The 12500-nt window shown below is 38.5% G+C and overlaps 2 protein-coding genes across 2 annotated transcripts in view; one reads left to right on the plus strand and one right to left on the minus strand.

The window, feature by feature from the left end:
• LOC125034591 (E3 ubiquitin-protein ligase RFWD3-like) overlaps positions 1-3262 on the plus strand; it is an 11836-nt gene extending 8574 nt beyond the window's left edge. Inside the window, exons 5-6 of the mRNA XM_047626492.1 lie at positions 381-729; positions 1213-3262. Coding sequence (XP_047482448.1) covers positions 381-729; positions 1213-2723 — 1860 coding nt within the window. The 3' untranslated portion in view covers positions 2724-3262. The remainder of the gene's footprint in view (positions 1-380; positions 730-1212) is intronic.
• Positions 3263-7954: 4692 nt separating this feature from the next.
• Positions 7955-12500, minus strand: part of LOC125034663 (acyl carrier protein, mitochondrial-like) — a 6847-nt gene continuing 2301 nt past the window's right edge. Inside the window, exons 4-6 of the mRNA XM_047626565.1 lie at positions 9515-9625; positions 9178-9265; positions 7955-8409 (exon numbers count right to left, since the gene is read on the minus strand). Coding sequence (XP_047482521.1) covers positions 8318-8409; positions 9178-9265; positions 9515-9625 — 291 coding nt within the window. The 3' untranslated portion in view covers positions 7955-8317. The remainder of the gene's footprint in view (positions 8410-9177; positions 9266-9514; positions 9626-12500) is intronic.

Consider the following 12500-nt stretch of genomic DNA (forward strand, 5'->3'; position numbering starts at 1 on the left):
GCAAACAGTTTGTCTTCTTTTATACCTATTTATTTAATTTCTAGGAAGTGTTTGCTATATCTGTGTTATGCTTTTGCTTCTCAAAATAAGAGACTTCCTCCTCCTCCTCCTCCTCCTCCTCCTCCTTCTCCTCCTCCTCCTCCTCCTCCTCCTCCTCCTCCTCCTCCTCCTCCTCCTCCTCCTCCTCCTCCTCCTCCTCCTCCTCCTCCCTTCCCCCCCCCCCCTCCCCCTCCTCCTCCTCCTCCCCCTCCCCCTCCTCCTCCTCCTCCTCCTCCCCCCCCTTCCCCTCCCCCTCCCTCTCCCTCCATTCCTCCTCCTCCAAGTGATATTTTTCTCCCTTCAATGCCCTCATCTTTATTTTTGGACTTTAACCTCTCCAGGAGCCAGTGAGAATAAACAGGCAAGTCACCTCTGAGAGTGATGCTCAACTTTTGGAGGAAGAGACCAGACAGGAAGCCGAGCCGGAACAGGGAGTTGAAATTGAGCAAGCACCTGAGACAGCACCTGAGACAGCACCAGAGACAGAGACAGAGGCAGCACAGCCATCAGGGACATCACAAGCGCCAGAGACAGCACGAGCACCAGAGACAGAGACAGCACAAACACCTGAAGGAGGACAGATAGCAGAGTCAGGGCAGGCACAAGATGCTGAGCAGGTGGTTGCGGTGGCACAGACTGACCCCAGGCCAGGGCCTTCTTGTGAAGTCACTCCAAAGAAACAATCCACAGGTAATTATATGGACATTCGTAGCACCTGGCCTGCTGTTATATTTTAGCCGTGCTTCACTATTTTGGAAGATGTAAAGAAAAATACACACGTATGCATGCATGCATGCACATACATACATACATACATACATAAATACATACATACATACATACATAAATACATACATAAATACATACATACATACATACATACATACATACATACATACATACATACATACATACATACATACATACATACATGCATGCATGCATGCATGCATGCATGCATGCATGCATACACACATACACATAGACATACACAAAAAAATTAGTGTAAATATATAGTATGGAGCAGTAGAGGCATTGGAATTAATTTATTTGTGTAACAATAATACTTTTCGATCTTCAAGAGAAATGGCATACAGTTGTAGATCATTTTCCAGTGTCATCACTTCTTTATCATTTGGTTTATGTTTATAATCCTGATTTGAAATCCTGCAGGTCCTCCACCAGTCCCAGCTTCACCAGAGTCTGATGACGAGGGTCAGATCTGCTCTATATGCTTTGAACCGTGGGCAAATTCTGGGAACCATCGTTTGGCTTCCCTAAAGTGTGGCCATATGTTTGGGTTTTCATGTATTGAGCATTGGCTGAAAGGCCAAGGTAACAAGTGTCCCCAGTGTAATGCTAAAGCCAGAAAAGCGGACATCAGAGTACTCTATGCAAAATCACTCAAAGTTTTAGACACTTCTGAAAAAGACAGAGTTGTAAAGGAACTGGAGAAAGAAAGAGAATCCAAGAGGAAATTAGAATTGGAACATGCCCAGATAAAGCTGAAATATGAGCTTAAAGCCCAGTTAGTTGTCAAACTTCAAGAAGAATTAAGAATGATGAAAAATACAGTTGCAGGAAGCAGCATAAGTAGTTCACAAAGCTTTGGCCTGTCTCAGACTGGCAGGAATGGGAGCCAGAAAAAATTTAAACTCGTGATGCATTCTGTTCTAGAAATGATCAAAGATGGTGGGTGCCGGGTTATGGCCTATAATGAATGGCTTTGTATGTTGGTTGTATCTTTACCTAGTCAAGTTGCAATGTTTCCTGGGTGTGGTGTAAAAAAGATAAATATACTAGACATGAAATCAGAAAGATATGTGCCCATTCATCAAAAACAAATCAGAGATCTGGCTTTCAACCCTGCCAAAAACGATTTGCTCTTATCTGTAGCTATGGATAAACTCGTGAAAATAACAAATATCTGCAACAATACAACAGTGGGATCATACACTGCCGATGCACCATTGTGGAGTTGTTGTTGGAATGCAGATAATGTTAACCAGTTCTTTGTGGGCACTGCAACAGGGTCTGTGCTACATTATGACACATGTAACACAAGTGGACCAAAGAGTGTCACCAAGATCTCGGGGTCAGGACCAGTGGTATCCATGTGTTACATACCCTACAAAGCAAGTGCAAATTTCAACTCGGGAGGACTCCTAGTAGCACGTTTGCAGTCAGTGTCATTTGTAGAATTTAAGGATGACAGAGTTATAGACCATGTATTACCATTTGAGGGACCATTTACCTCCGTTTCCTTTGAAAATCGAAACCGGCACATACTGATTTCATGTAGACCAAGTCAACGATATCCCCATGCCAGACATTTGGTGTGTGAGCTACAGTGTGTTGATATTAACAATGATGATCCATCAAGGACTAGAGTGGTCACAGGAAATATCATCCACACTTTTAAAGGAGGAACTACTCAAAAGCTCTTGACTCGCTCAGTCATCTTGAGTAATCCAATTGATAACAGTAGTGTCCTAGTCTGTGCTAATGATGAATCAACACAGAGTACATGTATATGGGATCTTTCTTCTTTATCCTGCATACAACAGCTTAAGGGTACAGAAAATGTGATCGATATTCAAGCAGTAACAAGTAACCAAAATTCATATTTGGCATTATTAACTGACAAATCTGTCAGGTTTTATAAGTGGGTGGATATATTATAAAATGATGGTCTTCCAGTGTCCTTGCCTGTGCTATTTATAGAGTCATTTTAACAAATTGAACATATTGATATTATTTTCAACTTTTGTCTAATACAAAGATGATTTACGGCCATGTGATTTAAGGCTTGTGTGATGTATTTCAAGAAAATGAGAACAGCATGAGCTTTCTTGCAAGACTTGCTACTAGAAAAGGAAAGATGGTATACATAAATAGGCAGGGTTAAGTAATTGAAAACTGCCTAAATAAGGGCACATCGATTACCTTCATGTTATTGGCATCCATTGATGTACTGTACATATGTGTATTATATTTTTTACACAGCATATTCCAAATATTTAAGGTACCCAGCAAGTCATACAGTGGAAAAAGCTGTGTGTTATGGGTAGCATTTTCTTGCTAATGTGTCCTTACTGCTCATATATATGTATGTTTATGTATTCATAGAAAATATTGTACAAAATATGTTTAGAATCCTTTACTTTTGTATTGCATTTTTAAAATAATAAAAATTACTGTATTGAAGGTTTTTTAGGGTTGATATGGTGACTTTACTTACAATTCCTTATAGTTATCCTTTGATGTCTGTTATATAAAATCTGCATATATGAAGAGGTATAAAGCAATGATAATGCGCATTGTCAGTATGTGTAAAACTGCAAAGGTTTTATGAACTGCTAACAATAAGTATTGGAACTTTATTGCATTTCCATTGGCTAGGTTCATCAACACACCTGCTTGATGATATTTAAAAGCCATTTTCATACTTAAAGTCACTTTTAATAGTATATTATATGAATATTTCCCCCCAGTCCCTCGCCCGTTGTTGCCATAAGGCAGGGCTTAGGAGGTGGAGACTGAGACCCAATGCCAGGGATCAGCCCTACCTTGGACTTCAGCCCTCGACCCACCAAATTTTGCAGTCTTCTCTTCTTCCCCTTTCCTTTTCCTTCTCTTCTTAAACTTCTGTTAATCACTTCCTATGGTGTGAGAGCCATGTTAAAAGATGAAAGGCTGACTTTGTGCCAGTCACAAAAGACCCAGGGGAGCCATAGGCATGGTATTCCCCTGATTAGTTATCTAGCCCTTACTCCTGGACCATTTCTCTCCCCAACATACTTCAGGCTTACCTTGGCCAGTAATAAAGATTTTGTACCCCAATTAGGGGCAATAAGGCTTGCCCCTTTATCAACTAGCCCCACTGATTTTAATCCCCCCAATTCCTTGACCCCAACCTGCCTGTGAACTATGATGCAGTATCAGTACAGTGCTACACCATTCCTCAAGAGGCCACCATAAGCCCTCCACCAATATTGCAAGGATTATTTTCCGTACACATGACGTCTCCCTTCATGCTTATATTGGCAGAAAGTTGGCTGCTGGCCATACTGAACTAGTTTAGTTTTATATACGTGAAACTGTTTGATTTCATTTTTATTAAGTCTTATATTTGAGATACCCTACTGAGGTTATCTTCTGTTCTCCTGTATAGCAAAAGGGCCAAAATTTTGTTAAAACTACTTATCAGCATCTTTTGTGCATCCTCTGAAGGCCTTTTACCAGATAGGAAATTTGAGAGGAATGCAGTTACGTTCAACTCTTGAGATTGTTTCAGTCTATGGAAGAATCACTTCTGCAGTGGTTAATGGTTAAAACAAACAAATGTGCTAGACATCAAAGGGCATATAGCACTATAGTAGAGTATTGTAGTGAAAAAGTAAGAGTAAACAACATAAGGGGACAGAAAAAGGGAATGAAGAAAGGAAGGAAAAGGAAAGGGGGAGAAAAAAAAAGACCATTCAAAATATGCTGAAAAGAGGACTGAAGTCCAAGATAGGGGTGCTCTACTATATTGGGTCTCAGTCTCTGTCTTGTAAGTGACTCCATGACAACAATGAGCAAGGGATTGGAGGGGGTCACTTCTGCAAAGTAAGAAGGCTGTGGAAAGGGACATCTCCCCTATATCTTCTCTTCACTTGGCTGTCTCTTCCAATTTTGATGCCACAGCTACACACTGTATTCCAGCCCCCCAAAAATACTAGACTGATTATGTATTGATTGCAAAGAAGATAATTCTTTTTTTTGTCATGATACCCTTCTTTAACTTCTTTAACTCCTCCCCCCCCCAAAAAAAAAAAAAAAAAAAAGTCTGATATACACTAAATCAATGGTTTAATTTTTATAAATCAACTTTCAAGCTACTGCAATAAAATTGATTTAAAAAAAGGTGCATTTGTAAAGTAAATGCCTAGAAAAATCATTACCTTTTGTGTATGACAACTTAATACCTTTTAGGCATAAGCATTCAAGTTTCCAATAACAATCAATGGTTAAAACAAAGTCATTTATAGTAGATTATTTTGGTGAAAAGGGTAAAATGTGTTAGATGTTAAAAGGTTGTAGAACACTAGGATATTATAGTAATGAAAAGAGTAAAGAGGGGGGAGCAAATGGTATAAGGCAGGGATTTGTAAAAGGAAAAAGGGGGTTAGATCACATGGAGACTAGCTATGTGTCTGGAAGGAAGAGGAACATTACAAGTCATTATGAAACAATAAAATGGGTAACAGGTAGAAATGGGTGTCAGAGGAGGAGAAGAACCTACGGAATGAGACAAGGTAACAGAGGAAGGAGGTGAAGTAACAGGAGGAATGTCAGGAGGCAAAGGATCTGGATATGGATACTGTTGTGAAAAGGGAGTTGTGAGCATCAAGGTGAAGTGATAACGAGAACAGTACAGATGAAGAAGGGGATGATGGGGTGTGTGTGGAAACATGAAGAGGGGAAGGATGGATGTTGGCAGTTACTTTGAATGTAGAGGGAATGGGAGTAGAGATTGGACAGTGGATGAGAGAAAGGTGCATCCTCTTGGGTCTAGGAAATTTTGTATGTCATCAAGAGTTTCTGGATGCTTAAGGAGCAGAGGAAGATATAAGTGTAGGAGAGAATGTGGTAGAACATGGGGTAGAGTCAGACTGAGGAGGAAAAAGTTTGCCATTTGGATTAGTCAGGGCATGAGCTTGGAACTCAGATGTAACTATTATAAAGCATGTACAATCAGAATGGCTGCAGAAGGAATCTTGGCCTATTTGCTTTTGTAGATATTGTTTGAAGAGAACGATATTGTCAGAGTAAGGGGGCTTTAGGGGAATCACAGAACTGATCCCACTTGGCTGGGCTAAAGAATACTCAAACAATTTATAGAAGTGGAAGTAGTAGCCCAAACTTCCCTCTCTGGCTAAAGCCTTCCTGCTGTAATTGCTCTTCTATTTTCCCCGATCAACCCAAATCAAACGTCCCACCTATTCTCCTCACACATTTTCTTGCACATATCTCGTCACTCCTCTAGTACCTATGTCTGTACAGATGGCTCCAAATCCATCTTGGGTACTGGTTTTGCCATAGTCTTTCCTTCTCCCATATACAGGGTTCCCCTTCTTCCTGAATTGAACGTCTTTACAACAGAACTATATGCTATCCTCTTCCCTTTACATCTCTTCCTTATCCTTCACTTACTCACACAACTAAATATCACTCACACAATCCATACACCCTGTCAACCCTATAGTCCATAAGATACAAGACCAGTCGTTTTGTCTACACGACAGAAAACAGTTGGTTTCTGCTGGATACCCAGCCGTGTCTGGATTCTTAGCATTGAACAAGCAGATGCCTTGCCATGATCTTCCACCTTGTCCACAACTCACCTGCTTTCCACACATTCCAGCCTCTGACTAATACCCCCCCCCCCTTAAAACTTCCTCTATAACTTTTGGCAATCTTTCTGGTCAAGTTTGTCCACTAATAAACTTCATACCATAAAACCTTCCATTTTCCTTTGGTTGACCCCATACCACCAGAACAGACACTGGTAACTGCCCTTACCTGTGTATGAATAGTTCACACCTGACTCAAACATTCATACCTCATGTCACACTCAAACCCACCTCCCTGCTCCACATGCAATGCTCCTCTTTCAGTCCCACATATCCTATTATCCTGACCCTGCCTTAATGGAGCCTGTACCCTCCGTTTTTCTTACTTGTCCTCACTTCCCTTACCTCCCCAACCTGTTAAACATCCTCACAGAATCCCCTACCTTTTCAATTACCAGCCTGTTCTCCTTCCTCAGATGAATAAATAACCTCATTTGATCTAATTTATTTATTTATTGAAAACATCTAAGGTCATTAATGGTGCATTCAAAATAGTGAAAATGTGAGGCTTGGGGGGCAAAGCCCCCAGGTAAGGAAGTGCAATATGACATCAAAGGTCATATGGCACTTTGGTAAAGTAGAGTAGTGAAAAGGGCTCAGATTGAATTAATAATTAGGGTAAAGTTAGAGGTTGAGCAATACTAGAGGGTAGTATGGTAGTGAAAAAGGGTTGCGAGGGGAGCTGACGGGGTAGAGTATAAGGTAAAGGTTGTTAGAAGAGGATGGAGCTAAGGGAGTAGGGCGCATTATGATAAAGTATTGTGGTGAAAACAGCAAAAACGAGTTTAACACTGTGGACAGAACAAGGGGATGGAGAAAAGGAAAAGTAAAGGAGGAGAAGAAAAGACCATTTAATCTCCCTTTGTCCTTAACCCTTCTCCTTCTATCAATCTCTATCTTTACCCATTCACTCCTACTCTTTCTACTCATTTCACTACCATACTATCTTGCAATGCCATATAGCTGTTGAAATCTAAGACAATTTGTTATAATATAGAACTTCATGAAACCCCTCCCACCACAATACTTTACCACAGTGCTATATGACCCTTGATGTCTATCACATTTGTTTAATACATTAAAACAATAAACATATGTACTAATAACCAGTGCAGGTGTGAACCAAAAGAACCCCGTGGTGGTGATATTTGGAATATTTATATAATTATTATGAACCTCGAGTCACGTGATCATACCAGTATTTTTTTGACAATTAAAAGAAAAGAAAATATCCATCATTCTAGTTATCTTATAAATGTAGTATTTGTGTTGTCTTAAAATTGTAATGTATTTTGAACTTTCTTCCTCTGACCAATAACAGTTCAATAATTAACTATTCTGTCGCCAGAGAATGTCACACTAGTAACATAAATGTGGCAAAATGTGCAAACAGGTCAGTTTGATATATATATATTAGAAGTATAAATGTGACACACAGTCGCTTAATAATTGAGGTGTGTGCATGACACATACCAGAGGTGCCTTCCTTTTCCAAAGCTATATAATAAACACAGGTATTTTATTTTATAAGTTTATTAGGCATCTGTACATAAACTATTATTACACATGTTCAAAGAAAAAAAAAAAAAAAGTAGTTTACTGTGAAGAACAGATTAGTTAAATTCTATGATGCTACCATCAAAATTTATGTGGCCTATTCTTCATTGTAGAAAATAAAAAGACTTTTAATGAACCGGTTTACATTGTGTGGAAATTTTTTTCAACTAGAATTATTTACAACGCCATACAAACCCCACTGCATGGATTTCCCCAGTACCAAGGCTTCTTGCATACTCCCACTTTTGCCCAACTGCTGCTGACAGTGCAGGTGATGGCCTACGGGAAGTCCTTTCCCTTTTTCATAATCTAGCTTAACCCAACTATTCATAAATATCTTCTTTATCTGCCACGTATCGGATGATATCAGCAGGTCGCAACAGCTTCTCTGCATCACCATCTGGGATTTCAAAACCTACAAAAGAAAATTAATAATTAGGAAAAAATATGCATCATATACATACATATATATATATACATACATACATACATACATACATACATACATACATACATACATACATACATATATATATATATATATATATATAAAGATAGATAGATCATATAGATATACATCTATAAACAGTGCATTAACCCAATGGCGCCAGGTATAGCAAATTAAAAAAAACTCTACGCTATGGCGAACGGCGGCAGCGCGCCGACTCTGAGCGCGTGATATCGTGACCCTCAAGCCGAATCATTGCCTCGGGGCGTTTTGGCGCGGCGCCGCTGCGGACAGCCGCACGCCGCACATCGTGCGTATTGTTATGACGGCGATAGCCGTGACCCGTCGCCATTGGGTTAAAGAAAAAAAATATAGCTCAAGCTCCTCCAATACAAATATTAGATAACTCAAAATATTGTCCAGATATGATGTAGTTGTTCAACCTCTCCAACATTTTGTGGTTATTACTATATGCCATCCCAAAAAATTATCAAATGTAACAAACAAAGCACTGAGAAAAGACATGTCTCAAAGGAAAGGTAAATGAGCATAATAATTATGAATTTGAAGAATTTGTAAACTGGTCCATTAGAAGGAATATGCACTATAAATAAAAAAATCTTATTATAAAGTTCTTAACTTGTGGCCTCCAAAGGTATACATATTACTATTTTTCAGTCTTTATAAGCTTTTGTTTTTGCAACAGGATCTATACTTTGAGGGCAACTCACGTACCAAATTCATCCTCCATGGCCATGATGACTTCTACATGATCCAAGGAATCTAGACCCAGATCTTGCATGAAGTGAGAATCCACGGCGAGCTGAAACGGTAAAATTATTACTAAGATTAATAAAATTATTAATATGAAACGTACTAAAACGATACTTCTGCTCTAATCTTTCTGTATTTTATATAGACATTATTTTATCAACCTTATCTAAATGATAACTAAACTGCCAAGGAAACTTTGAAACCATAATATATTTTATATATATATACGCAATTCATTCTTTTTATCTTTTAGTTATAAAGACAGGATTATCTGTATGAATACACAGCTGTGAAATACCTTTTCAGGGTTGACCTTATCATACAGCTTAAGAACCAACAAGACTCTCTGCTGGATGAGGTCTAAGGTCAGAGGTTCCTTGGCACTGTAGCTGCGGACCCCACTGGTGGCCTGCAATCAGAAAAATTCAAATTCACAAATGTAACAAATATGCTTTCATGAAAATTCTGAAACTCCAAAAGATCACAACAGGAAACTGGTGATAAGAAGAGATAAAACTCCAAATAATTTACTTTTAATGAAGTATATCAAAACCATTTGTTGTAAAACTTTCAACTTTGTTTTTCTTCTTCTTCCCACCTTTATGTTTTCATTGTGATCCTTGGAGTGATAATACAAAAAGACAAATTACCTCCAAATCTCCAGCACAATATAGCTTACATATACCAAGAACTCTCTCTGAAATATCATCCAAGTTGGGCTTCTTGCTATACTGCTTGATGTTTTGTCTAAAAACTGGTTTCTTTAGAAAGGAAACAGATGGATACGTGTTATAGAGGAGCAATAAAGAAAACTTATAAACATATAAAGACTAAAATGAAAAAATTATCAAAACAATCACCAAAAAAATTATGGATTGGCCACTATCAAGCCTGTTTAGAAGTTTTTCTTATAAGTTTAAGATTTTACATTGCTTAAGAATCTGAAAATTATAAACCCCCATGTCTCATATGTGTACATTTCCTTCATAAGAAGCACTAGCAACTCTCATACAATACTGTTCACAGACTATAGAAAATATTCCTGTTTTGTTAAAAAATGGGGACTGAAAATTAGGTTCAGAAAATGATGAACCATGATTACGTTCAAAAAACAACAATGCATCTATGTTTAACCAATAAAACTACAACACTGATTATGAGCAAGAGAAAATGTAGATGACGTGCATTCCTCCTCCCACTCCCCTGAATCTACCAAACTACATATTGATCCAACTTGCCCTAAATGCCATTTGAGCAACTTCACTTTACCACCTCAGGTAAATAACTCATATTTGCTTTTCTTACACTTTTCCAAGTCCTTCTCCACTTGAGAACAATATGAAAATAAATAAATAAATAAATATACATATAATATAATAAACACATGGGATGGTGAATCAGCCTGGAATCTGAACTGCTCAGTTATCAGGTCAAAGGTTATAACTAAGACTGTGATAGGGAAATTTTTAGTTCAAGAAATATAATACCTGCTCTATAAATGTGCTGCACATATATACTGAAGTATACACATGCAGCACCTTCATCAGCTTCCCTATGTGAATACTTGTCTAATATATTTTTGTGGATCAGTTACGAGTTGATACTGGCATTTCATTTCTCAAAGACTCACAAGACCGAATGGATAGTAGTCTTCCCGCAAACCTGCAGAAATATATATATTCTCCTGACAATGAATTTCCTGGGTAAGGGAAGTTTACAAACCATACTTGTGCTTGTTATGATGATGGGATGAAAAGTTCGGCCCTGTTTTTAACCCAATTGTGACAGGTCACGCCTATAGGCGTCATAACAATACGCTCGAAATGTGGCGTGCGGCTGTCCGCCGCGGCGCCGCGCCAAAGCGCCCCGAGGCAATGATTCGGCTTGATGTACCAAATTCACGCGCTCAAAGTCGGCGCGTTGCCGTGGTTCGCCAGAGCGTAGAGTTTTTTTTTAGTTTTCTATACCCTTCGCCAATGGGTTAAATGCTTTTATTCATTTTAGCAATTATCTAGCAGTAGTCCACTAATTTTGATGTCAATGGATTCCTTACAATGTCTAGGGTGCATTTGTGGTACTTTTTGTTGGTGCTAGGCAACAACAGCAACAATACAAGACCCAATAGGTGGGGAAGGTATTAGCTATTATGATGAAACAGCATAGTTAAATCATGCAGTATTGATGTAGCAAACTCCTGTGCTCAAAGTTGGCTCATTGCCATTAATCTCCAGAGTGTAGAAATTTTTAATTTTTTCTTAAACCATCAGTAAGTGGTTAATCACACTTGCCTGGACAGCAAAATTTCCAACCCAAACAACCACAAAGACTGAGCTCAAGCAGCGACATGACTTTTGAGTGATGTCATGACCCAGAGGCAGAGGTAAACATTCCTCACCATGCACTCTATCCTAACTGACCCCATCTAATATGGTTAGTTTGAAGAAGTAGACTCATTTTAAAAATTACTTGAATCTATCTATTCTAGCAAGATGGAGTTCTTGGAAATTGTGTCAAATAATGAAAGCCTAAGCTCTATCTTTTCAAAATATATGTAAACAAAGTTATTTATTATTATTATAGTCCTGCCTTTACTGACAAAAATTATGTTTTAATGGACTTGGATAGAATGCAGCCAACATCAAGAGAAAGGAGTCCCTTTTTGAAGTCCACTTTTGGTGTCCTGTAAACATTCACTATAACAAACCCTCAAATATATGGAAGGTTAGCCTCAACCTATTACTGCCAGGCCACACGTATAGCCGTCACAACAAACCACTTGATCTGTCGGGTAAGGCTATACGTGTGACGAGGCGCTAGAATGCATCAAGTGGGAAGTTCAGCTACATGCAGCAAACTCCTGCTTTAAACGGTAAGACGGTTGTCAGAAATTACTGAAGTCAGTGATGCCAAGAGATTTCTAATACCGTTATCTGAGGGTTAAGATTTGAAAATTATATAAAGATAGGAAAAACTGCAATTACTTGTACATGAAAGAATATGCACATGAAGATATTAATATTAGAAATTATGAAAAATAGGTTGAACTAAATGCCACACAAAGACCATGTCCAGCCTAATTTCCCTTGCAATAAACAATCTACCTGTGTGGTAACCCTGCATAAATTGTTTTTGCACATGTTTGTTATAAAGTCAAACATTGTCACTCATAAAAATGTATTACAGTTTTCATGTATTTCTCTATTTCAAATATAGAATATATGGCCTTCTGGTGAACAGGAAACATTTTTGGGTCATAAGGTGATGATTGTGGATTCCTAGGAGTG

The sequence above is a fragment of the Penaeus chinensis genome, chromosome 18 (genome assembly GCF_019202785.1).
Source record: "Penaeus chinensis breed Huanghai No. 1 chromosome 18, ASM1920278v2, whole genome shotgun sequence".
Taxonomy (NCBI): Eukaryota; Metazoa; Arthropoda; class Malacostraca; order Decapoda; family Penaeidae; genus Penaeus; species Penaeus chinensis.